We start from the raw sequence: 26,838 nt of genomic DNA on the forward strand, positions 1-26,838 counted from the left end.
CCATCTGGTGGGTTGCACACACTTTCCAAAACTGCCCCTCGGAGGATCCTTTATGGAAGAAGAATACAGCAACATGGTTTGTGATTTTTGACTGCTGGTTTAAATGGAAGCTTACAAACACCATCTGCCCACAGCCCAGCAAACCCGCTGTGTATATATGAATAGTCAATGTCAATTAACTTGTTCCTCAAGTGTTCTGCCTAGTGAGGAGCCGGTTTGGAAATCACACTACCTCTCCCAGGAAGTGTGGGTGTATCCGTACTGTACGCATGTATGTGGGGTATTAATTAAGGCTGTTTAACATGCATATGGATGGGCTTTTTTTTTTTTTAAAGGGGTGAAGACAAATTTGTGGGTAACATATGGTGCCCCAGACAGAACGAAGCAAACAGAGATTTGCAGTTGCACATAGACACTTTTGGTCTTCAAAGTGACACGCACGCACACATGGGCACGTCTGGACTCCTGCAGAAACCAGAAGTGATGGATTCTGGCTGATTGTGTGTGTTTGGAATATCATTAATCCTTTTTTTTTTTGGCTTTTTGGTGAGGTGTGTGTTCATGCATAGCTGAGTGTGTGTTTGCGAGGGATTATTTTTCGCAGATGGAAGGAGCGGTGCCCCTTCTGCAGGGTCAACAAGGGGAACGCTTACCACCACACACTCCTCTACTCCTCCGCCTCCTCCTCTATTCTCGTTTTTTATATTCTCCCTCCAGTTCTGCATTCGCACCAACATCTACTTTGTCTCCACACAAATTTTCCTCGCCACTTTCCAATGTTTTTTTTTGGTACAACAAATAATTTATCAATTTCTCAAAATATGTCAGACTTGAACATAAATTTCTTAGATTTTGGTACTGCTGCGTTTCTATCTATGCATCTTTCTGTCAATGTTTTTGCAAAACTATTCAACCCCACTGGAAGTTTTTTACAATTTAACCACAAACTTCATTGTATTCGATTGTGCTTATGTGACCCCCACAAAGTGTGGTCACATTTGTTAGATTAAATTGTGATTTTAGTTTAGGATTTGACCTTGTTTTGAAATTTTGGAGCAATGTCACGCAATAACACAAATGCGCCGCTAGATGGCAGAAGCGAACCCTTACGGGACTGACGGTGCAACATTGCGGTGTCGAGGAAGCTCCCTTGCGGCTCACTCGTTCTTTCCTGTTAAAACAGGTTGGTTCGGGTCTAAACTGAAAACTGATATGTGATCAACATGATTGTTCTGTTAAGCGTCGTGACATTGGTCCCCAGTGTATTTGGTTTGTGTTATTTTATGTTGTTATTATAGTCAGCTAATAAGCTCTCGGTTAGCTGCTCGGAGGATTTCCTCAGATGGTACGCGAAGAATGCGTATGTTTTATATAGCCGTCTGTAATGTGCATTTATTTGCAATTCCTGATATAGTAATAAGCTGATGTTGTGTTATAGAAGAAATAGTAGAAGTCTGAATGTATAGTCACAATCTTTAAAAGTTGTATAATGGCCTTATTATTATAACCTAGACTAAATTCGGATGAGAGGTACCAGCACAGCAACACCGTCTCCTGTGGCTCACTCGTTTTTCCCTGTTAAGAGGTTATTTGCATCTGCTTGCCTGTGCCTCCACCTGGGACCTGCAACACTTAGTAGATATTCTTTGCCAGACATTTAGACTGAACGAATGACCATCACTTTCAAGTATAGATTTAGATCTGTACTTTAACTAGGCCCTTGAAACACATGAATAAGATCTATAACACTGTTGATAAGTTGCTATACAAGTACAAGCCATTTGCCATTTATTTAAGTGTCCATTGGCTCTGCCAAGCTTCCCTCTCCCTGCCAAAGATGCCTCTCTGTCCAGATTCAGTGCGCTTTAAAGACGTTCACTGAGCTGCTGGATTTACACTGAGAGTTAATTACACACAGCCAGGCTTTTTACAGGTACACTAAGTTCACTTATCAAGACAGTTTTTAGCACTGGATTTTGTTAAAATGGTGTCAGACTATAGAATATACACGCCACGCTATTATGTAAATACTTTCCCTCCACTTCACAAATATTGTGTTGTTTTGTTATATTAAATCCCAGTAAAATACATCAAAATTTCTAATTATAAATTAACTCTCAATTTGGCATCACTTGTCAAGTTGCTAGTTGCTGCCAGCGTTACATTGGCTAAAATAGTTTTGTGGCATCTTTAAGGTCATACCAGAGCATATTCTGATTTAAATCCATAATTTGACTAGGTTATTCCAAAACCTTCATCTTCTCTTAGCTATTTGGAAGGATACCTGCTGCTGTTGCTGGATGAACAAATGGCTCTCCAGCTCTTTCCAGACTGCTATATGTCAATAACTTTATCTGTTTATTTAGTTTACGACGTTATTTTCTCCTTTTCAGGTCTTTTTGCCTGCTTCATGCCGTTATACTGGTCCTATTAAAGTAATTTTCTGATACTACAGATTTTGCAATAATCAGGACATGCCACAGTTAGTGAAATTGACGCCACCTTTTCAAATGTGGCAATCAAAATTCAAAAAGGATTTACTTTAAAGATTTTTGCTTACACATTTCACCTGTGCCTCATAAAAGCAACAATGACAAAACTGTACAAGGGTAAAGTAATTTTTACTGTATGTATGGTGTGGACTTGGATGAAACTCAAATGGAAGTGAACGAATATGCCCCTAAGAAAGGAAAGACAATATATAAAGAAAAAAGTTTAGAAGGCATCTTGTCTCTGAGAAATAAAGCTCCAGTTCCTCATAAAAATGAACATGTTTTATGGAAGCAGTCCTCCTGGAGTTTGATGAAATAAGCACAGAGGTCTTTGGGGCTTTAAAGAAACATTCACATCCTGCCAAACATGTAGCATAACTCTCTCTTAAACATCATGAATACTGGTGGAGCTGAGAGGGGAAAAAAATAATACAGCAGCAAAAAGCCCGAGGCTAAATGGCTGCAGTCTGTACTGTAATGGACTTAAAGCACCCACAAGCCTTATCGCTTCGGTCCATATGTCTTAGCATATGTATGTTTGCACCACTCAACCTGCAAGTTTTAACCTGAGCAGGGACAGAGGCAGCCTTGCAGAGGATTAGGAATTTATATTCCCAAATCCCAGATGCAGGGTTCCTTCGCCAATCTCACTTCAAGCAGTCTACCAAACCTCCGAGCGAGCCAGGCAGGGAAATCCTGAAACAATGCTAGTCGAGGCGATGACTGGAGGGACAGGAATCTTGGATCAAAGACTTTCTGATTACCCCTCTTCTCAGAAAAGATTCCTTCCAAGCATCTAAAGTCAGAAAACTAGGGAAGGTTTGTGTTTGCTTTGTCTTGTAAAGCAGTTCAGATGCCCACTGTTTACTATCAAGCTGCTTCCCTGTCATGATGGTATAACTTACAGGCCCAAACATGTGAAAAATGATCCATCCAACCACAAAGGTGCATAAATGTACTCAAGCACAACGAATCATAGAATTACCGCTTCTGATCCCAACAGGAACTTCACATTTTCTTGGCATCCTTATCCAACTCTTACTTATTGGACCTTGCTAAAGTACCCATATGACTTAAGCTCTTCCACATTTTGTCACACTGTAGCCACTAACTTAATCACATTAAATTGAGATTGTGTGTGATGTGAATATCATATTTAGCTCACTTGAGTCATCATTTTGTAGACCTAGCTTCCATTGAAATTGCAGCAGCAAGTCTTGTAGGGTGTTTCTACCACAACTTTGCAGATCTAGAAACAATTTTTCACCCATCCTATTGTGAAAAATACCTCAAGTTCAGATTGGGTGGAGAAAGTTGGTGAACCGCAATCATGTTGTGGGCTAATTGAAATTAGGCCACTAGGTTTCACGATGGACCAAAATGTGAGTGGGGCTTCTTATAGCCATTTGTAATTCAATGATTCTCTGCTTTCCTCTTGGAAAGTGGTCAGGTTTAGTGGACTGTATGACTAGTAGTTGTCTTGTTGACATATTTTCCTGCTGTGACCTTTGAGTTTAGGTGGACAGCCATGCCAGGGCAGGGTTGAAGTTGTCCATCCTTTATCTTCCACTTAATCTATTATGTTGCCAGGTTTGGGTAGTTAAGGCAGCAGTCTAGATAGGGAGACCTACACTTCCCTTTCCAAATCCACTTCACCCAGATCCTCTGGGCGGATCCCAAGGCCTTCCCAGGCCATCTGAGAAACATAGTTCATAAGTCTTCCTCTAGCTCTCCTCTCACTTAGATGTGCCCAGAAAACCTCATCAGATTCTCAAGCCTCCTGGGAAGGAGGAGCAACTCTACTCTAAGCCCCTTGTACATGACCAAACCTCTCAACCCATCTCTAAGGAAGAGTCCAGACACCCTGTGGAGGAAACTCATTTCAGTCACTTGTATCTGTGATGTTGTTCTTTTGGTCATTTCCCAGAGCTAGTGATCATAGATGAGCGTAGAAGGATTTACCATAGATTGAGCATTTTGGCTCATTTCTCTCTCCAAAGCAGACCACCATTGGACCACTCAGATTACTGCAGATGCCTCTCCAGTTGACCATAGGATTCCCCCACTCCACTTTCCCTCATTGGTGAACAAGACCTTGAAAAAGTTACTTGAACTTTTCCACTTGGGGCAAGAGGGCCAACAGTTCCATCCTTGACCCAGAGAAGGCAGTCTAAATTTGGAGGCGTCAATGCCCATCACACTCAGCTATGAAATGCTCCAATGAAAGACTGAGATCAGAGTCTGATGAAGTCAACACAACCACATCATCTGCAAAAAGAAGAGACCCGATTCTGACATCACCAAAACAGATCCCTTCAACATCTTGGCTGAACCTTGAAGATCGAACTTTGCCATTGATTTGTCAGTGATTCAGTCAGTGCCAATCTGCCAATCATTTGACACTGATTGGGTTGTGCCAGCCTCTTTCCAGTTTTGGATGATGAAATAAGAAGTTCTCCATAAAATCTCCAAAACTTTGAATGTTGCTTATAAACTTAACCTGCTTTACTTTTTTCCGCAACTGAATAACAACTGGTTGAATAAAACAGAATTACTCTGCTTATAACTTAAGATGATATTTGAAGGGAACTGGTAGCGTTTTAAATAGACAGGACTGAAAAAAATGCTTTTCAGATAAAACTTTGTACATTGTACATACTCTGTATCGATCATTCACACAAGATCTTATTGAAACACGCTGATTCTATTGTGACAAAATATAAAAAGGGTCAAGAGGATAAATATGTTTACAAAGCATCAGGTTTGCTCTTAGAGGTCCTTTTCTTTTGGAAAACTACCAGTCACACAGAAAGAGACCGCTAAAGGAAAGGTTGGGGTCTTGGTGTGTCATTTGGTAGAACATGTGTATTGATTTTCTGTCTTTTGTCACGTGTCCCTTGTCAAAGTTAAAAGTACTGTAATCTGAAACTAAGCAAGATTAGCAAAATACAAGACAGAATGTCCACAGATACTAAATGATTATGTTTCAGCGAGAACATACAGTACATTTCTCTCGCAGTCGATAAGCCATACCTTATAAAGGAAAGGAAAGAAAGGAATCCCTGGCAACAAGAGGGCCAAAGGAAATATAGTAATGAGGGCACAACCTCATGCATATTGTACATAATTTGTCCAACAGAGCTTGTGTTTCCTTTACAGCTGAATTTCTCAGAATTAGCTTCCCGTGTATCCGTGACCCTGCCCTCTCTTGATTGCCTTGCAGCTTGTCTGCGGCTCTTTGGGGTTAAGATAAAATTTGACAGGAAGACTTCCTTCTCCCTCCACCCTCATGTGATAGCCTAAGCCAAAGCCTGGATGGTGTTTTATGAGAACAATTGATCGGTGGGCACACACTGATGAGCTGAGGCGAGGCAGAATCGTGAATGAAGTGGGATATAGAGGTGACCCAGGGGGAATCACAACACACTCCAGCTTGATCTCATGCAAAGCTGCTTGGAAGCCCGACGCTGATGAATATACTCTCTCTCTTCCTCTCTGTCTCACCTGCCGTCTCTCTTTCTCACTCTATGTCTCTTGCTTGCGCCGCTTTCTGGGCCTGATGAATGCGGGGCGAATCAATAAATCTATTCCCTCGCTGGATACCTGATAAAATTTACAAGGACAAGCTTAATAAATTACTAATGGGCTGGCCAATTAGTTTGTGTGCTTTCCTGTGCAGGACTGAGAGCCTGTGTGGTGGCTTCTGTTTGACTTTAAATTCCTCCGTGGTCATTTGTATGCATATATATGTGCTGGCATGTTTCGGCCCTCTTCCGTCCCGAGATTGGCAGTAATCCGACTGTGGCTGCATTTTCCAAGGCGACGTCTCTTAAGCCCCTGGAAGAAACCCCCTCCCGCACCCTCCCCCGGAGTGTTGGTTTCATTTATGGATGAACGACATGCACACTTTTCCATCAAACATGCAACAGTAACCAACAAGCAGCAACCGAGTGACATCAGAGCCAAGGAAGAAACACTTGCAGCTTCTTTTTCTTGTACAGGTGCAGCTGGTTGGTGGTGACTTGCTGTGTGGCCGGCCCTCCCAGGTTCAGACATTAGGCTGCACCTGGATTACATTACAGCCGAATGAATGAACTTGGGGCAAGGCGACCGTCGAAGCAAGCTGCACTTCTGTTCCCAAATTGAACCCATGAATGCAATGCTTCTAAAATACAACTGAATTACCTACGAACATGCCTGAAACTGAGATTTATCACTTGGAGGTCTGTACCACTTAGGAATTTACTAAAATAAGAAAAATAACCAAAATAAATCAGGAAGAACAGGAATTAATTAAGGGTGAAACACTATCCAAACCAACCTGACTCTATGTTGAATAGTTCTTGTCCTCCTTGTGAAATCATGAAAACTTTCCCCCTGCAGAACCATATATTTTAGTTCCAAGAGCCAGATTCAGGCCCAGTTACCTCTTGACTTGCATAATCACAATTTCACTTGGATCAAGCCAGTCAGACAACATGAAAAAGGCTAAAGGATTGCAGAGATGAACAGATCATGTCCACTGGAATGCTAGGGAGTGACCAGCTGAACAAAATTACTCCAAGAGTTTGTCAGAAACTCAACCAGGAGTTCATAAAAGAGTGAAGAATTACATCTAAACTAGTGTTCAAGTCAGTTCTCACGATTCAAAAAAAGACAGAAAAGTGGGCAAAAAAATAGTTTTCCAGATCAGTGTTGAACATAATAAACACGAAACCTGTCTCTCATCTGAAAGATTACAAAATTAGGTGAATGTCGCAGTACATCTTTTTTTAAGAATAGAAAAGAATAAAAAAAGACTTAAAAAAACAACAAGCGTAAAAATTGTAAATAACAGCAGGATTGTAAATAATGTATTGACTTAAAGTTTGTTAGGAGCAGTGATGCTGGCTAACGGCTGGTGAGAGGAAGGATGTGTGATAACGCTGCTTTGTGCACCTAGGATGTCTTTAAACTAGCTATTTAGTTCACCATAAGTTTTATCCCAATTTGAAGAAAGTTACAAAAAAAAATTCTCACTAGATTTTTTTGGCATTCAGCAAATAGAAATAATTTAGGTAATTTTAACTAACCTAACACAAGAGAAGTTTGCTCTGAATCACCACCCGATGTGACTTGGATGCCTCGCTGTGCACCTGCTCTAGGCCTCTTCACAGCAAAGCAAAGTAGACACAGTTGTCCCAAACCAATACCGGATATGCAGATTTTTTTCCCCCCTCTTTTCTATTTTAGGGGAAAAAGAGAGACAGAAACAGTAGAGATACCAGTTTGGCTTCTTTCCTCCATTAACCAGCATAACATCAATGAATCTTTTGAGGATCGCTATCTTCAAAAGGCATCCCAGCTTCCCTCCGCGCAGACAAGACTGTAATTATTCCACATTTGCATGATAAGTGTGTCTGCCAGTGTGCGCATTTATGTATGTATGGATGAGTGCTTAAACGCACATTAGCTGCAGCCAGGCACGAGTTCCCGTCTTTTATCTCGACACAGAAGATGGGATGAGGCCTTTTTAATGTGGAGTCTGGATGGCTGTCTCTTTGCTCTTCATCTGAGTGTTCATCATTAGCCACTGTCTGCCCGAGAGCTTTGAAGTGAAGTTGGAGGGCTCTCCGACGATGTGGAATAGTTATGACACCGACGCTCCGTATTTGTGTGGGTTTTTTATTTTTTTTAGGGGTGTGCGTCCACTTACATTTATTTATTTTCCTCTCTGAAAGCATCGTTTTTTTTTAACTCGGATGTGAACTCTAGCAAATGTTTTCATCTCTCGATCGTTTGACTTTTATGCTCTTCAGCTGTAATGATGCATGTGATAATAAGAGAGGAGTTGTTTTTCCCCTTTAAACTCAGACATGTTTTTTTTTTTATTGTTATTTTTTTATTTCAAGACAGGAATCTTCTAATAGCTCCTCATGCTTCACAGGCTCTGCTGATGGAAAAATGCAAATATAGTAATAGGAGGGACGCATGAAAAGCAGAAATTGGCTTAATGAGTGCAGTAAATGAGCTTGCAATGCTTTGCTTTCTTTGCAGTTCTGAACATGTAAAACAGCTTCGTGCACAAATGTATAGAAAGGCGAGCGAACATGGGAACATTTTTAGATATCTCCTAAGGCCTTGTTGGCTCCAGAACAGATTTATGTCCATTAAAGTGTAACTGCAGGACATTCATAGCTCATTCAAACACTCATCAAAGCTAAATGTTTCAGTTCAACTCACAAATTCTGATGTCAGAAATGGATATCAAGAAATATCAAATTTAGTTTTGAATTATGGTTTCATTTATTAGGGGTAACAGCTATCCGAATGGCTCTGAAGCTATATGAACATATCACCATTGTTTTTTGATTTAGTTTGACTTGTACCATCTTGAAATTACTGTTGGACAACATGAAGTGGGCAAAAAGATCTCAAAAGGTGACATCTCATACCCCAGACCTAAGAAATGTGTTAATGAGGATTTGCAAAGTCATTAACTTTTGCTTGGACAGCCTTTGTCCAGAAATGGAGAAAACACTGAACAATGGTGAAGCTTCCCAGGACTGGTCAGCCAAGATCCAAGATAGCATATACAACTCATCCAGAAGGCCCCAAAAGAACCCAGACTAACATCTTAAAGTGGAGTAACATGTAAAATCAGCTATTTTTTTAGCTTTATATAATTTTATAGCATTATTCTCTCATTAAAACATACCTTTGCTTCCTTCATGCATGTTTGAGAAATCCTTAAATCTGCCATGGCAACCATTTGGGGGTGCCTTAAAGCTTGCTCACACAAAGCCCCGCCTATTTGCACAAAACTTCTCTGAGCTGCACCATAGAAGCTGAGCTTCTACATCACTGCTCAGCCCTCTTACATGCCTCCCCAACTCAGCTCCTTCAGACTAGTGGCAGCAGCAATTAGCAAACACCTGGTGGAACTGAGAGTCTGCTGAGCTCATCAAACAATGCTGATAAGAACGGTTCTAAATGGCATAAAGACGAACATTGCTATGATGACGTTCTGAAGGTGGAGTTTCTGAGAGAGCAGGAGCTTCTTAAAGAGACAGAGTCGTTAAGTTGTGAAGTCAAACTTCTTTTAAGCTATCATCTTTTAACAACTGATGGTAACAGTTACTTGACAAAATTCCATGTCTGCATTTTCTTGAAACTTAATGATCCCTTTGGAAAAAATATTCTGTGAACTGACAAAACAAAATTGAACTTTTTGGAAGACATGCATCTCGTTATACATTGCACTTAAAAAAACAAACAACACCATACTGACAGTGAATCAAGGTTATGGCAGAGTGATGCTACGGGGCTGCTCTATTGCTTCAGAATCTGGACATATTTCAGAAAATCCTGATGGATAAAAAAAAAAAGATTTTAAAGTGACAAAAAAAAAAAACTTCAGCATAAAATGAAGTCATCATTTGAAAATGGCTGTTTCTACCACAAAGGTTGTAGAAAGTGCAACAAAAACCACAGAAATCTTAAAGTGAATACTTCTTTATGTCTCATTTAGTCTATTGGATGTCACTTTTATTCAGTTTACATCATCATACATTAATTTTAGTTTCTACATCCACTACTCTCTGCTTTCACAGCACATAGACTCCATGTCAGCAACTAATTGTATAGAACTCCTCTGCCTTATCTTCAAGGTTGTAAATCTCAGATGAATCAGTTGGAGAACGTGCCTCGCAACCTTTCCGGCAAGATGATCGTTTTCAGCAAGAGAGAGAGAGTGTTGTTTCATGAAAGAGTTTGCTGCAAGTCTGGTTTTGTTTCGGAGGTTTTTACAGCTGCTTGTTCCCGGTCAGGGTTCCACCTTGTTTCCGAAAGGCGATTAATCTTGCGGTCACGAAAAGCTGAGTTATTAAGTTTTGGGAAAAGCGTGCAATCACCCTGATGTCAGTCTGTGAAACTCTGCCAGCCTTGTAAAATCCCTGCAGATTATGGAGTATGATTTAGGCACATTATCAGTGTTTAAATGTCTGTTTGGATTTTATTAATGAAGACGTCTGCATTCAGAGGCATTTAGTAGAACATACAAACATAAGAATTAAAAACTTTTTTTTCAAATATCATAATCTTTTTATTTCAGTCCATTTCTGACATAAAACTACATTTTTCTGTATTATGTCCATGTTTCATCCTGTTACCTTGTTTTTTTTAAAAATCTTTTTCTTCTTTTCTCCATCTGCCTGTTGGTAAGCAGAGCAGAACCCACAGCAGGCAAAGTTTCCACTTGGTTCAACTGCTCTATCAGACATCTCATGTGTTGGTTCAAGCTGTTTAGCGGACACAGCAAACAAGTGGAAGAAGTTTCTCTGGTCGGATGAAACCATAACTGAACTGTTGAAGAATGCACATGGCTCTGAGCGGACCGTCTTCACAGTGGGCCACAGCTCTAATATTTGTCTTTTTATGCTAACTTAGCAATTTGACTCAACTGAACATTAAAAACGTTCACATCAGCTGGTTACAGCTGTTGGCGAAAACATTCTGTCCTGCTAAACAACGTTCATGTTTGGAGTTGCGTTTGCTGAGCTCACCAGATTAGCTGCGATCTGATGATGCTCTCAAGCTCTTCTTAGAACGGAATAAACGTTTAGATTTTTCATCAACTGCGCAGCAATCCTGCCTGATTCTTCTGCCTTCAGTGTTTTACAGTAGTTTGAAAATAATCTGGATGGACTCTGAATTAGTCTATTTTTCAGTTTAGTTTTAGCTAGCTTGTTAGCCTCAGCTACTCGAAAGTACTTAATTTTCCAACAAGCCCACGGTCATATAACATTATCACAAGTGATTGGGAAATTATTACTGGTACTATTAGTGTTTTTATACTTGAGGCAGTGCAGATTTTAATAGGCCTATGATCAGATCTCAGGCCAGCCACTAATGGTCGGTAATGGCAGTACGGTCAAAATGAACAGTTGCAAAGGGATGAAAGGTAAGGCTGATCAATAATACTGATCCTTCCGGTGAAAATTAGACTCCAGCAGCACCTCCATCAGCCCCCATAAAGACTGACAGATGAAATAACCGCTCTGATAACGGCGGCGCAAATTAATAAGGCATACCGTAAATGATTACCTCCATCATTAATCCATTCCACGGCTATTTAAAGCCGCGCGTATTAACAATTTGGACAGGAGGTTCCACGTGTTAATGGGCAGCCTGAGCACACCGAGTACAGACGGTACATTAGAGGGAACAAATGATTTGATTAACTCCATTCATGGGAATGGAAACAAATTACACAGGCAGCGCGGTGTCGCTCACCTGAAAGAAATAACGGGGAGAGCTCAGGCGAGAAATGAAATGTTTGCACTCAAACCAGCGTAATCCCTCCACAACCCCCCCGGCAGCGGATTGCAGATGAAACTCGGCCTCTCATTAGTTGCAGTCTTACTAGATTGCAGCCGGTCCATATATTGTCCGCCTTATGGGCGTACTCCAGGGCGCGGCCTGTTAGCCGATTCACACTTAATAAATAATACAGCGCTGTCACCTGATGAATATTGCATTCCCATTCTTGCAGCATGCCCACCTGTCCTCCTGTCTGTCTGTCTGTCTGTCTGTCTGTCTGTCTGTCTGTCTGTCTGTCTGTCTGTCTGTCTGTCTGTCTGTCTGTCTAAAACACTACCTGGCTTCATGCCAGGGCCCCCTGTTTTTATTCCCCCAACACAAATATCAGCTCAGCTTCTTGTCGACAGCTGGCAGTGTTGGAGGCGCTCTGCGTCTGAAAACACCGTCAGCGTCAGGCTGCAACAAGACAATTGCTCCTCGTCAGGCAGCAGTGAAACTTGTTCCATAACAATGTAGCGTCCCACCCATCCGACACCATCCAGAGGTGGATATTCCTGCCAGCTGGAGTGCAGAGACTTGGTAAAAGAAAAAAAAAAAAAAAAAAGGGGGTGGTGGTTTGAAGGGAATGAATTATCACCTTTATCAGATCACCACCGGGAAAGGCGCTCAGGAGCGAGGCACAGTGTGGGGCACGTGCTGGCTTGCTCCAAAGGGCTTCTGTTCCACTCGCAGACGGGAAGGCTTCATGGACCCGATATGTAAAATCTCGCTTATAATCAAGAAGAGTCATCATTAAAAGGGCAAGTTGTTACATGTACGTACCAGCTGCTGAAGGCCTCACAGCACCGACACGGAGAAAAAAGCTACCAACGTTAGTTTGTGCCGAGATTTAAGAAAAAAAAAAGTCTCACGATTAGTATCAGCCGGAGATTTCTGTTTCAACTCTGCGAACGTGTTTGTTTCACTTCACGATGAGTATATCTTGTCACCATCTGTGAAATTATTTTTAGAGATAAGAGGCTGTTGGTGTGATTCGCTAATTCACTGATGAGGATAACATCCCTTCTTATGCTGCACAGACTTCAAGTACAGCTGTAATTAAATCTAAAGGGCTCCCAGGTATTTGGTATTTTGTTGGGATTTAATGAGACGGGCCGCCACAAAGTAGCGCATAATTGCAAGATGGAAGAAACATTATTTAAAAAAAGTAAAAATCTGAAAGGCCTAGTTCAGATTTGTTTGCAGCATCTCTATGTCCATCCCTTGTAGAGCCACATTTGGTACAATTAGCTGCTTCTACAGACTAAAACTTTTGCCAGTTTTTCTTCACAGAGCAGCTCAAGTTCAGACAGACTGACTGGACAGGATCTGTGAACTTTAATTTTCAAATCTCACCACAGATTCTCACAAGTTAGGTCTAGAAGACACGAGGGAACGAACAACCAAGTAGCTGCTAACTAGCCTTAGCATTCGTGACAGGCTACGTTGTGGTGAACCATCTGTGGCGCAGCAGGGTACCAGGGGGGAGGGTTGCAAGCGACGGTGATTGACAGCACTAAGACCCTCCCTCTGGCTCTGATTGGTTGTTTCTTAATGAATGGTGTATTGTTGCAGTTGGTACTGGGAGCACTGGGAGAAAGCAGTCTTATACTGTCAAAGCATAATGATAATTTGAACAAATGTGTAAAAAAAAACAACCCATTTTTCATCAAAGTTATATACTGCAGCTTTAAGTCGTGACACTACTTTTAGGATACGTCATGATCCCTAAAGCAAGAACCCAAATTGTCAGGCACCATTTGAGCACCAAGCTCATTAAGATGCACTGGCTGCGCACCGTGACTATCTCTGTACAAATCTTACCGCAGTTAATCTAACAGATGTTGAGATGTAATGCAATCATTTCTCCTTCCAAGCTCTCTCTTGTAACTGTACAGAATAATATCATCAGTGTTTACTGAGGTATAATTTCACTTCATACTGAGCTTGGTTCCAAGATCTGCCTTGAAAATGATTCTCTTTGATATTTAGCATTCAATTTATATACTTCTTACATGAGTAATAACTTAGAAAAGTCATAAAATAAGATGAGATGATGGCTTTTAATCAGCTAACATAAAACATGAATCCCACAGACTAGTGTGAGTTCATGTGTTTGATTGAATTTTCATAACTGTGATGGTTTCCCCATTATGAACGTTTATATTCAAGTCATTACTTGTTGTATTAAGGTTATATTGATGAAACGTTATTTTATGTTGCTTTTTACAGGATAAGTGATCACAAGAATAATATATAACGTTGATTTGAAACAACGTTCCACAATATGGTTTGACCAAACTGAAAGAGACTCAGAGAAAACCTGTTGTCATGGATATCCAATAAAGTGAAGAAATATCCAATAAAATAAAAAATGTTATTCTAGTTCTTTTACAGCAGCATGTGTTGGCCTCTCATGGTCAGTAAGAGAACAGTTCTGTCTTTTTATATAGAAAAGAGCAAATTATAGGCAGTTTTTTGTGGCTGCAGTGCTTTGAAAAATGTTTCCCTCTTAAACTTTTATTTTGTGTTTTGCTTTTTTGCAACACTTGGTTCAGATTGTCAAACAAATAACACTGAATGAACACAAATGGCAGTTTTGTGTTGAGATTGTATTTATTATTCATGTAACCCCTTTCGTCCACTCGTGCATGTAGTTCAGTGTACCACGCCCGATTCTGATTACTGCCACACTTGTAAAAATCCAAAAACCACCAGAACATAGCCTGTTTTATGGTATGAAATAAGTAAAATAAGCTCAAAAAGCAACAAACTTTCATTATAGGAAGAGTTAAGAAACGCGTATTGACATCCATCAGTCTAGAAACTATTTTAAAAACTTTCCAGTGGACCTCAGTATATAATCCGTTATCCTAAAGTGAAAACGTGGAGCTTTGGGGAACCGTTACGGGTGCTTGACTCAAATTACTGTAAGAGAGAATCAAAGACTGATTCAGCAGGTCACAAAAGAACTAAGAGTTCAATTTTAATGTTCACGATACAGCAATAAAAATAATAAAAAAAATACTGGGAGAGAAATGAAACTCCACATTTGTTCTGGCCTAATTTTGACAAAATTAGCTCTCTTGATCCCTAACACCTGACATTAAATGTACACTCATGTTCAGAAAAAGAACGTTATTCCAACAGTAAAACATATTTGTTCAATGCTTTGATCTGTTCTACAGGACCATCATCAAAAGCAAACCAGGAAATCCACCTTTGATTTTTCACAGCACTCTATGTAACGGCCTATTGTTTCACAAAACTAACATAAAATCATTAGTGTCCACCCACCCATTCATCATGTCAGTGGAGGGTTACTCAAACACTTTGCCAAAACCAAATCGTCAAATCTGATCCATGTGGCCACATAGCAACATTTAAAAGAATAATATTGTTCCTTTAGCTTCATTTGGTAAAAGGATGAATAACAATTTTTTTTCAAATGAACTAATACTCATCAGTAATTTCACTTTAATTTTGTGTTTAAAAAACTTCCTTTTAATAGATGAATAAACACGTCTTGAGGTAAAATGTTGCACACTCTTCAGGGAGTTGAACAAAATGAAAGACAAAAGTTGAGACATAAATTAAAAAGCAGCTACTTTGATCTATACAAGCTGGAAGTTGAAGAAAAAAGTTCCTAGATCCATTTTTATTAAAACATATTTCTAATTACATTTTATTATTATTTATTATTATTAACACTGAATCTCTGTGTTTGTCGCCTGTGAATGTAGGATTTCTCACCATCCTCCTTTTCATCTTCTGTATTTACCCTGGGGACCACCGTCGGCTATATAAAGATTTTCTTTTTATTTCATCATTATTTGACAGCGATGTTTGGTTTAGACCATGCAATTTAATATGTAAGTAATAATGCTAAAAGTAACAGCTGTACTTAATGTGAAGAGGACAAAGTTGCCGTGTAAGTCGTTTACCTCAAATTCTTGTGTTTTGTGTGCGAAATTAGATGAGAAACCAACCAATCAGCTCTGAGCTTTAATTAAAGAAATCAACTTGTGATCAACATGAAAATGAGACGTTTACCTCCCCACCCCAAACCCTCCTTTTTTTTTTTTTACAGCCTTCTCCTTCACACTCCCACTCGTTCTCCTGTAAGTGTGTGTCTTTTGATTGTGCCAGCATGTGTCAACAGCGCTGTGCGTGTGTCTGTGTGTGTGTGTGTAAATGGAAGAAGAAGAAAACAGAGGTAAAAGGGAAAAAAGAAAGGAGCGAGCGTTGAGCCTAATCAGCCAATCGGGAAGCAGATTAGGCAACTGGGGGAGCTGGAAGAGGGAGTGAGGTAGAGCTGTTACCACAGAGGAAAAAAAAAAAAAAGAACGAAAACATCTTTGGCTAGCAACACGGTGGCCAATCACAATCCATAGGCAGGCCAAAACAACTTTATACACCAATAACCCTGCCTGGTAGATATATGTGTGTGTGTGTGTGTGCGTGTGTGTGTGTGTGTGTGTGTGTGTGTGTGTGTGTGTGTGTGTGTGTGTGTGTGTGTGTGTGTGTGTGTGTGTGTGTGTGTGTGTGTGTGTGGAGACAGAAAGGAAGAAAAAAAAAATCTGCCTGCTCCAAGAATTTTTTTTTTTTTGGCAGCAGCCCAAATGTTTGTGGGTGTGCATACGTCTCACTCTAAAGACGACGGGCAGACTTCCCTTCTAATTTGACACGGTTCACTGTTTTGGCATGCACTCGCTGCCTCCCCAACTTTGTGGATGTGAGTGTGCGCTCTTCCATGGCGTGCGCCGGGTGTGAGTGACAGGCCTGACCTTTTCAATATGCCCGCTAAACCTGAGCTCCTGTCCCAGCGCAGACATGCCTGTGTCAACTCTTGCGCTGCTACATGAAGGTCAGACTCCGGCAGTATTGGCACGTCCGCACACCGATAGACGCCGCAGATGGAGGGTTTTCCTCCTGATTGTCTCTACAAATAAGGCTTTCCTCCGCCTCCCACTCTCCAAAGTCGAAGAAATGAACTCGTACCGATCCGCTGCAGGTTTAGTCAGTCTTTAAGGTTTTCTTCCGTTCTTCTGTTGTCGGAGATGACCGCTGTGCTTTCAAAGTAGGACGTAGTTTTGTCCGATTGCAATCAATAAGCTGTAGCTGCGTTTTCATTAGCCATAGAATTGTGCCAATTGAAATTATGAAAATAAATTTGCTTAATTGAAACACAACCAGTTTCGAAAAATGAACATTTTTCAATAAAAAAGTTTTTGCACTGGGTTGAAGTGGTTTTTCAGCCGTATCGAAATAAACTTGTTTCACAAAACTGCAATGGAAACGCTATTTTTGTATCACACCAGTCACATGATCAACAACCGGATGCTACTACTGACAGAAACTACAAAGAAGACTACTACCATTTCCCCAAAATGCTGCATATGTAGTCGCTCCCAACTGTAGAGACTAGACAGTCCAGCACATGAATAAGATGTCTCCTCTGATTGGCTGACAGATGAGTGCTGGTGTCATGGCTGAATTATGAATATGTCTCATGCGACTGTGTGCATCTGTTGCTGCCATTGTTTTTAATGACTTATCTCGTGAACTGCCTTACTTAAATGTGATTTCTTTTCTTATTTAATGAAAACACCCAATTGTGAAACCTTTTTTTTATATTAGCAGAATGCAGACAAACATTTGGAGAAGTTCTCTGATTTCCTTGGAGTGTTCACTGGTCTTCATCTTGTAACGGTAGTCAGGAATATTGATCAACCAGTGAATGGACCTTCCACACAGGTGTCATTATACTACTTGAAACACACACACTGCTCTCAGGCCGTCACCATTCAACTCATTGTGAAACTACTAGCACCAACTGGCTGGACCTTTGTTGAATCAGGTCAGTCACTTTAATCCTCCCACGGTCTTAAGAGACACGGGTCATTTAGACGTCATGAGTTTTTACGTGGTGCGCGGTCAGGTGGAACCCCGTGTGCGCTTTTATAAGTTTTCTTCTTTTTTTATGTGTGGTTACAGTAACTGACGACCTGACGGGATAACCCCCTTGTCTCCCCATGACATTTTCGGCACTCTTACTGAGCGTCGTGCTGAGACCGCGGAATGGTTAAAGAGGGTAAATATTTATGTTAAATATTTGTATTATTTCATTGTCATTATTTTGCAAAAATCTGTTTTTATTTGCCTTGAAAAGAACTAAATTTAGTTGATCGTGATGTGATTTAAAGGGTAAAACATCCAAATGGTGTGAATACTTTACATAGGCGCTGTACGACAACGAAGCCACTGTGTGATTAGCAGAAGGGCGATAGGGTGGTATTCAAAAATGACAATGCATTGAAAAATCCTTATCATATTAACCTACATTTTATACTGATTCTTTGAAAAAGCAGACTTGGTCGTGTCGGATCTCTTTATTCTGTTTGCAGTAAACAGCCTTAACGACATTCCTGTTGATTCTACAGGTACTTCTCCAAAAGTTTCTCCGGCGTCTGCTGGAATCGAGCGCACTTTGAGCCGTGCATCTCGAACGCACTCCTATCGGGTGTCTCTCCTGGGGTATATGCGACACAGCAGCCTTGATTCATTTACATCCATTTGCCTGGGCGGCCCTGTATGCGCGGCTCCGCTTTGTGTGTGTAATCGTCTCCTCTTACAGTGCTTACAGTCCATTTTGTCGGCGCGCACACTGACCATTAGCTATCCACCATACATAATGTATAGCAGTGACCTTTCTGCACGCTGCACCCTTAGGCCTATAAGCCATTGTTTGGTGTCGTATTGATTTTAACCCAGCCCCCCACCCCAGCAGATGGAGACGGTGATTTGAAGAGTGGAGAGACTGAGCGGTGCTGTGTTTGGTGAAAAGGAGAGGAGAAGGCCAGCGCAATGGAGTGTGAAGAATTGAAAAGGTTCTGTGTACAGAAGGACACAGACTGCGGCGCATACCTGTAGCCTCCTTCTTTCAGCAGAGTTGCCGCTGTGAAAGACAGGGTCAGGTCCAATGTTCCTGAATAGAGCAGCTCGTATAAGTGCCACCTATACACAGCCCATTAGATAGAGTGGTGAGAGCAGGGCTACAAAGTAAACAATTTAAGCAGACACTGAAAGATTTTCAGCATTCATCAATGCTCCTCTTGGAGTGGAAAAAAAAAAGGGACGACACGCAGTGGGGGGAAAAGGTGCAGACTGTCAGGATTTCCATCTGCGCTCCTTCCCTGTAATCTGTCAGAATATGTTTTTTTTTATATTCCTCCCTCTCCAGCTGACAACTAAAGTGGAGATACACAGAAGAGGAAAATGGGCCGAGAAAAATGTTTTTGGTCTCCTGCAGCGACGGTGCCACAGGTCGCCTGTCAGATGATGGAGGAGTGGGGCGAAGGGGGCCGAACTGAATTCGCCAACATCACTGCTGTTGTCACTGAGAAGACACGGGACGTGTTCCGGAGGAGGACGTGGACAGCAGCCGAGACTCTACTGCTTTCACCGCTGCCCACCAAGGTCAGCATAGTCAGCTATAGCTAACAAAACAGCGAAGGCTGACCTTGTTAGAAAACATTCCCGTCAACCAAAATAAGTAAAATCGGTAATTAATCGGGAAAAACTTGAACTAACTGGAACTACATCGTACGTTTATAAAACTAACTGAAACATAATAAAATTATTGACATTGCGCCCTTCGTTTTCGTGTTCATGAATCTATTTATTAGCCTTTTGAACTGATGGGAAATTGATTTTCTTTTCCCTCCCACACATAAACACAGCAGGCGGCAAAAGTTGTGAGAAAACACTAGAGTCCGTTTTTATTCAGCAATAATTGACTAAATTTTTTTAACAACGGTATCTTCTGTTCAGTGTTCATTACGCAATCGATGTATACATAATCACAATAAGATACTCTGACCTTTTGGAATTCTGCACTTAAAGATTAACCAAAGTATGAAAAATACTACTATAAGTAATAAAAACTAGCAAACACTCCCTAAAAACTAAATAAAACTTACTGAATGAGACGAGCAGAAAGTCGCAACAAAGCATAAAATGAAAAACTCAAAACTATTATGACCCTACTGCTCACAGAGATGAGAGTATTTTACTCATTAATCAGACAACATGAAGAAGTCAGCTAGCAACATTTACCAAAGTGTCATTATTTTCCTTCTGTCATGTGACCTTAATATGTTTTGCTGCGATTTTAGAAAAGAATAGAAACAGCCTTTATTAAGGCATAGCAGAAGAACAGGTATAAAGATTCACACAATAAGGTCTTAGTGTTAAAAGCAATATATGAAAAAAACAAGATTAAGAATAAAATACTGTCATAGACTGTAACAGAAATTATTGTGGGGTTGTTACAAATAAGCATATTGCGCTCGCGCGTGCAACTTAGTCGATCACTTTTTCGGGCAACGTTTTCACTTTTTATGTAACAAACCAACAAAAAGTGGAGCATAATGGGGAAGTATAAGGAAAATTATACACAGTTAAAAAAATAACGCATAAAAAGATGGAGGATGTGGTTGGAATTTGTAACCAGCCCAGTGAAACTGCAGTCACAGCTGTAAGTCTTCTGGGTGGTTCAGCCTTTTAACGTTTCTCTTTCCAAAATATCCTAGCCTCAGTCAGGTTGGATAAATATGAGAGCGTCGATTTTCATGTGTTGCCAGAGATTTTCAATTTGACTGAAATCTGAACTTTGACCTTAACGTATTACACTTTGTGCATCTTCATAAAGTTTGTCGGCAAAAGGAAGCATGAAGTATCTAAAATGTCCTGGCAGACGGTGGCATTGACTGAAGACACAGTGGACCAGCACCAGCAGATGAAACGGCACTCCACATCACTGACTGTAGAAACTTCACACTGGACTTCAGGAAATATCAATTCTGTACCTTTCCAGTCTTGGACATTGATTGAAGAAATGGAAACTTTGCTTTATCTGGGGCGCCACATGGTGCAGTGAATAGAGCATAAAATGCAGAGGCTACAGACCTCGACATCCCGAATACCGTCCCATCGTTTGTCGCATGTCTTTCTCCCCCCATTCTCTGCATCCATTCCAACCGGTTACTGTTGAGTAAAGGTCACTAGTGACAAAAAACTTCTTTAAAAAAAATATTCATTTTATATACCGGTCAGCAACAGTCCAGTCCATTTCCTCTTTAGCCCAGGTAAGACAGCTCTGACACTGTCTCTCGTTCACGGGTAGCTTTTCGATCACACTTTTTCTATCCTCTCACCTTTCTATGAATATGCTTGAAGCCTAACCCAGCACTTTGTGAACTATCAGCTTCATTAGCAGCAGCTGCATTTCAACTGACCATAAAATTGCGCAAATTGGAATCACAAAACTAAACTTGATTAATAGAAATATGCTGGATGAGGAGGTTTTTCGGCTGTAACTACAACAGAAACACTTTTATGACATCACACAAGTCACATGATCAACAACAGGATGTTACCACTGGCGGGACAGACGAAGATGACGACAGGAAGTGGTAGCACTGTGATGGCATGTCGTTGTTTTAATGACTTATTGCGATAACAAACTTATTCACGTGTGATTTTAATCTCATTGCTTATGTGTTGGAAACACCGCAATTTTTGTCTGACATTAAATGTCAAAAAATAGTGACAGAGACTTTGTGTGGCTTACCTCCACATGAAAGGTGTCGATGGCCGTCTCCTGGATAACTGTCCAATCAGCAGTCTTCTCCATGATAGCCTGTTGACTGAGAGACTCTGGGAAACATGTGCAGGTGTTTTGGGTTAATTAGGTGATTAGGGTGTGCCACCTTAAGGTTTCAACATTTAGATTTTTCACAATATTGTAATTTTCTGAGACTGAATTTTGGGTTTTTGTTTTGCTTTTGTCAAAATGACCAAGAATAAAGCCTTTGAACACATAACTCTATTAAATCTGTAAAATACAGTGCCTTACAAAAACTGTGAAATGTATAAACTGAACATTTGAGTGGGATTGTTGAGGCTTGAAATACAGCACAGAAAAAATAAAATAAAATCCATCTATTCCTCACCTGAAGTATTTTAAGAACTTATTGAAAGAGTTGAAATGTACCACTTCCAAAAGGAGTCTCGCAAATCTAGAAAAGCATGAGCACGAGGTGCAGAAGTGGCAGCGACAAACGGAAGACGAGAAGTTTCTGCCAGGATACGACGTAGAGGCCATCATTGTTACCACTTCAGGAAATGTTGCAGATCTCTCCAAGGAACATCCTGAGTGTGTCGTATTTCAGTAACATCAGCCTTTTATTTTATTCAACAACCTTGAAAATGTCATCAAAATTCAGTCATGTTTAAGAAATTAGAATGATAATGAAAAGTTAATTTATTTCAGTGGCTAAGTGAAAACACATTACATAGGTTAATTACACACAGGCTGATGTTTTTAAGGCTTTATTTCTGTTAATTATGATCATTTCTTTTTACAGTTAATGAAGACTTGACATTTACGATTCCAATGTTACATCATACAAACTAAAGAGCATTTTGAATACAGGAATGTGGACTTAATGAAAAGAATGTTTAATATCTGCCTAAAGGTTTCTCAAAAGGTACTTTTAATCTGACAAACAAGCCTCCTGGGAACACATATTTTCATTTATTGATGTTTAAATACATGCATTTGAGAAAAATAGGTTAAAGTCAGCCTGGTCCCTTGAGATGCCTGAAGAAATTGGTTGTTGACTGGAGTGAGACAATTTTCCGTTTGATTGCCCCAAACTCAACGTCTGATCCCTGAACACAGTATCTAAGTACATTAGGCCGGCTGGATGCTGTTAATGAACAAACATTCAAAGTTTTCAGAAAAGATTTTAAAAACAAAGTCAGAGAAATCACAAACGGCAACAATTGGTCTGCTGTATTTGTTTTGAGATTTGAACCTCAGACAAAAATGTTGGCTAACTTTTAGGGAAAGCTGCTGGTCAGCTGCTTCCTGTCTGGCCACGTGTCGGCGTTTTGAAAAATGTGACATGTGTCTAAATGTGAGGTAATAAGGTCAAGTCATCCTATGTCTTAGTGTTATGAGTAACTCTTTGGTGAATTTTCTGTTTCATGGACTGATTTTTAAACTTTAAAGAATAACACACAGATTATTTGTGTGTTATTATGATATTCTTTGAGTTATACAGCACTTTGGTCTTTAAAATTACATTCTGAATAAACTGACTGGGCCTGGCTAGAGTAGTACACGTGCATTGGGATCACAGGTGTGGAGCTGAAAGTATTCAACTGTGTCAGAATGGATATTACTTTTACAATGATGTCACCATCTCTATTTCTTCTTTTATTCTTCTCAGAATTGATGTTTGGCTTTACCATCCGGGAATGAAAATTCAGTTCTTTATTCCCAGATAATGAAAGGGCCAGATAATTATTGACATAATGAATTATGCCATTAGTTTCCTTTTTCAATTCCAGTCATCCTGGGTCCTCAAGTGAGTTAAGAACTCATTAAACCGGACTAAAGTTTTGCAGAGCGGTTCTTGAGATAATGTTCTTGGGTCGTTGCTGCACCATTTTCAAAGTGGTTCTACAAATGATCTAGAGCTTATTCACATGTGGGACCTCCAGGGTGTGTGAGGGCTGCATCATTCAGTGTGATGGAGTTTCCAACAGGCCCAAAAGAAATGTGACAGCTGGTCTGTCTGTCCATGAGTTGTGAATGCTACAATGTTACATGCAAGATGGTGGAACATAAGGCAAATACATAATAGTGTGAAATACAAGGAGCCTTCTATTTTTATAAAAGCAAACCTCGCTAACTATGCTAACTGCTAATATAAATTTGAAAAAATTTACCAATAATGTTAATTCTTCTTCAACATTTTCCTAAATAGTAAAAACCTAATAATCACGTCAGGAAGGCACAAAAACAGTCATTTGAATCCTGTTAGTTATGATTCTTCAAGAAAAACCCAGGTGAAAAAAAGTATACTTTAGTATACTAAATTTTAACATACTTTAGTATACTTTTATCGATGTACTTAAACTGTACTATTTTGGAACAACTAATTTTGTGCTTAGTATACTTTAGTAGTATTCAAATAGTATTAAATTACAACTAATAGTATATTTTAGTATACTATATGTACTTTTTTGGAACAACTTCAAGTGTACTTAAAGTGTACTTTTTAAATATCATATTTCAGAGCTTTATTATTATATTTTTATATAATGATTATATTTTGAGTTTAATAATTCTGTCTCAGAATTATATTTAAAATATATATTAATATATTAGTAATGTATTTAAATTACACTTTTATTTTATTTATTTCCTGCTATTGATAATAAACTACAATTTTAATTACTCATGAAAGTCTTTATTCCTACGTACCTATTTTGAACATGACATGCATAACTACACTACAGTACTTACATTGTTTTAGCCTAAAATTACATGGAAAGATTAATTACACAAGATGCCCAAGGTAATTCAAATATTTTGTTTTATTACCGACATTTTAAAATTGTCCAATTTTACTCACAACCTTATGAATTTTACATAAATAATCAGTTTACACATCAAAAGTGAACACATGAACATGAAAATTTAAGTGTGACAATAAAACATGAAAGTGAGGATCAACAACAGAACATTCCCGTTCACTGCACCTTACAGGAACCTACAAAAAAGAACAATAGAGCAATTAAACAGAGAAAGCATTTGTATTTAAAGAGAACAGAAAAATGGCAAATAAAAAAAAAATACTTACAATTTTAAGACGTTTTGTACTCGCTGTGTATGTGACATCATAAGAACTGATGATGATTGGGACCGGATGCCTGGGGTGGAAAAACATTTCTGGGTGTCTTCTTTGCCTGTTATGTTAGAAGTAGAAAAAAATAGTCAGCAATGTCATCTCTGATGTTGGCATTAACTGTGAAGCTGTTTTAAGTGTGGACTTAAGGAGACAAACTACCTTAAAATCTTTCCATCCATGATCTGAACACACTGATCCTTGCAGGGTGGTGAGGGGGGCTGGTGGTGCCCATCTCCAGCAGCCATCAGATGAGAGGCAAAGTTCACCCTGGACAGGTCACCAGTCCATCACACGGCCCTGAAAGTCAACAACAAATAAAAAAAAGAAAGATAAATGTTAGATTAACAAGGAGAAAAATTCTTTCCAGTTACCTTTAAATCAAATCCTGTTTATTAATCACTTAGTGTTGGTAACACACAAGTTTTTGTTGTTGAAAATGTAGCTAGCTCCTCATTGAAAAAACAAACTTACACCATGAAGACGATGTGGAGGTTCATCCTCAGAGCTGGTTGGTGATCTGGTGGAGTCAGAGCTTCTTCTGAGACAGAAAGTCTTTAGGTTTCCTAACACCTGATTTCTCTGGCTTCTTCTTTCATCTTCATTTGCTTAGTTAGACTGCAAACATATGTTGAAGATAAAATCATTGATGAACGAGTTAGAACAACAACCACAATATCAAAGTCTTTCTGTCTTATGAAGCTTAATTAAAACCAAGTTAGTTTAAAGTATAAGTTGCAACAAACAGCCTCCATGCAGTTATAACATGAAGCTGAATGATTGCTATAGTAATAATCATACAAGTCATAATAGATAAAATAATTATTTAAGAAACCAACGTAAGTTATACATCTTTACTGCATTGTTTATAATTAAATGAAGATAATTAATAAGCAAACTTGCCACCAGCTAGCAACACTTGGCAGCCTTCGTCCCTCCGGGCTCCTTTTGTGACACACATTTCATTTCCATCGGTTGTTGTCCAGTTGTGTTGTCGTCTAACTCGGACAATGCGTCACCAGCTTGAATTGACCAAAATTAGTAACTATTGTCAAGGTCCTCTCTACTTTTAAGACAATATTATGCGAGTAAAAATGGCGAATTTGAACAGCGTCTGTTATCTTCCCTGCTTCAAGTTTTTTCTTCTCTTTGTGGCGTTTTTTAAATAAATGAAAATGTGCAATACCGCCACCATCTGGTCTGGAGTATGAACTGTCTTATGGAGCTTCATTAAAACCAGGTAAGTTTATGAATTAAACTAACCTAGTTAGTTTAATTCTAACCTAGTTAGTTTAATTCTAGGTTAGAATTAAACTAACTAGTTTAATTCTAACCTAGAATTAGGTTAGAACTTTTAAAAGTGTTATAATCTTACACAAGTGTAAGATTATAACACTTATAAAAGTGTTATAATCAGCAGCTAATGCTGTTGATTATAAGGTTTTACATCACACATCTGAAAATTGATTTACTTTCTTAAAAATTACATCATGATTATCCTTTTTTATTGTATGTAATTTTAATAAATAATAAAAGATTATTAAGGCACTTAAAAATTCATACATATTCATTCATATGTTGTTCACTTAAAGTATACTTTTATTTAACATATTAAAAGTGTATTTTGGTACAATTATGTTTAAGTGTTTGAAGTACTAATTTCGAAATTGGTGCAAGTGTATTTTTAGTATACTTCAGATATACTTATAGGTAGTACACTTAATAATTAGTGTACTTAAAGTGTACTTTCACAAATTTAAGTATGTTTGAAGTATACTAAAGTATACTTTTTTGCCAACTTGTAAAGTAAACTTTACAAGAACCAGAAATCCAAAACTGCCACAAGACTCGGCAGTGATGCAAAGTCTGATTTGCATCAGATCTGATTCGTACTTTCAAAGCAAGTCCACCACAGCAGTAGAGCTCAGTAGAGCACATACTGTTTACATTGGGTTTGTAAACAATAATCCAGAGTTGTCAATTGTTACGACTGGCTCAAGGTCATAACAAAAACGGGAGACTATGAAGGGGTTAAAGTGTAGAAAGATGAATATTTATTAACAAAAACAACAATGGATTGTGGATATCAGTATCAGTGGTGTTAATGCAAATGCTTGGATGTATTACACCACTGTAATACATCTGTAATACATCCAAGTTTTTTAACTTGCTTTTAATGTGCAAGTTAAAAAAAACTTACACTTAATTTTTAATTTAAAAAAAACTTTGTTTTTATTTTAAAA

General features: G+C 39.2%; 1 protein-coding gene and 1 long non-coding RNA gene across 3 annotated transcripts in view; one reads left to right on the forward strand and one right to left on the reverse strand.

The window, feature by feature from the left end:
• e2f3 (E2F transcription factor 3) overlaps nucleotides 1-21,807 on the forward strand; it is a 127,671-nt gene extending 105,864 nt beyond the window's left edge. The window contains exons 7-8 of one of the 2 annotated variants that reach the window (XR_014089600.1): nucleotides 19,075-19,310; nucleotides 20,545-21,807. Coding sequence is in view for 1 of the 2 variants with exons in the window: in XM_081612173.1 (XP_081468299.1) it covers nucleotides 19,075-19,085 (11 nt within the window). In the remaining variant the exon portion in view is untranslated. Of the gene's footprint in view, nucleotides 1-19,074; nucleotides 19,483-20,544 lie in introns of those variants that run through there. The other variant, XM_081612173.1, reaches the window with a different exon arrangement.
• Nucleotides 21,808-24,265: 2,458 nt separating this feature from the next.
• LOC145553859 (uncharacterized) lies at nucleotides 24,266-25,777 on the reverse strand. The gene is made up of 4 exons (XR_014089902.1): nucleotides 25,070-25,777; nucleotides 24,758-24,895; nucleotides 24,551-24,656; nucleotides 24,266-24,460 (listed from the first exon to the last, which is right to left on the reverse strand). It is a non-coding gene; the product is annotated as an uncharacterized LOC145553859 (long non-coding RNA).
• Between the last annotated feature and the right edge of the window lie 1,061 nt (nucleotides 25,778-26,838).

Source organism: Poecilia reticulata, chromosome 11 (assembly GCF_904066995.2).
Source record: "Poecilia reticulata chromosome 11, P_reticulata-male-v2, whole genome shotgun sequence".
In the NCBI taxonomy this organism is placed as follows: Eukaryota; Metazoa; Chordata; class Actinopteri; order Cyprinodontiformes; family Poeciliidae; genus Poecilia; species Poecilia reticulata.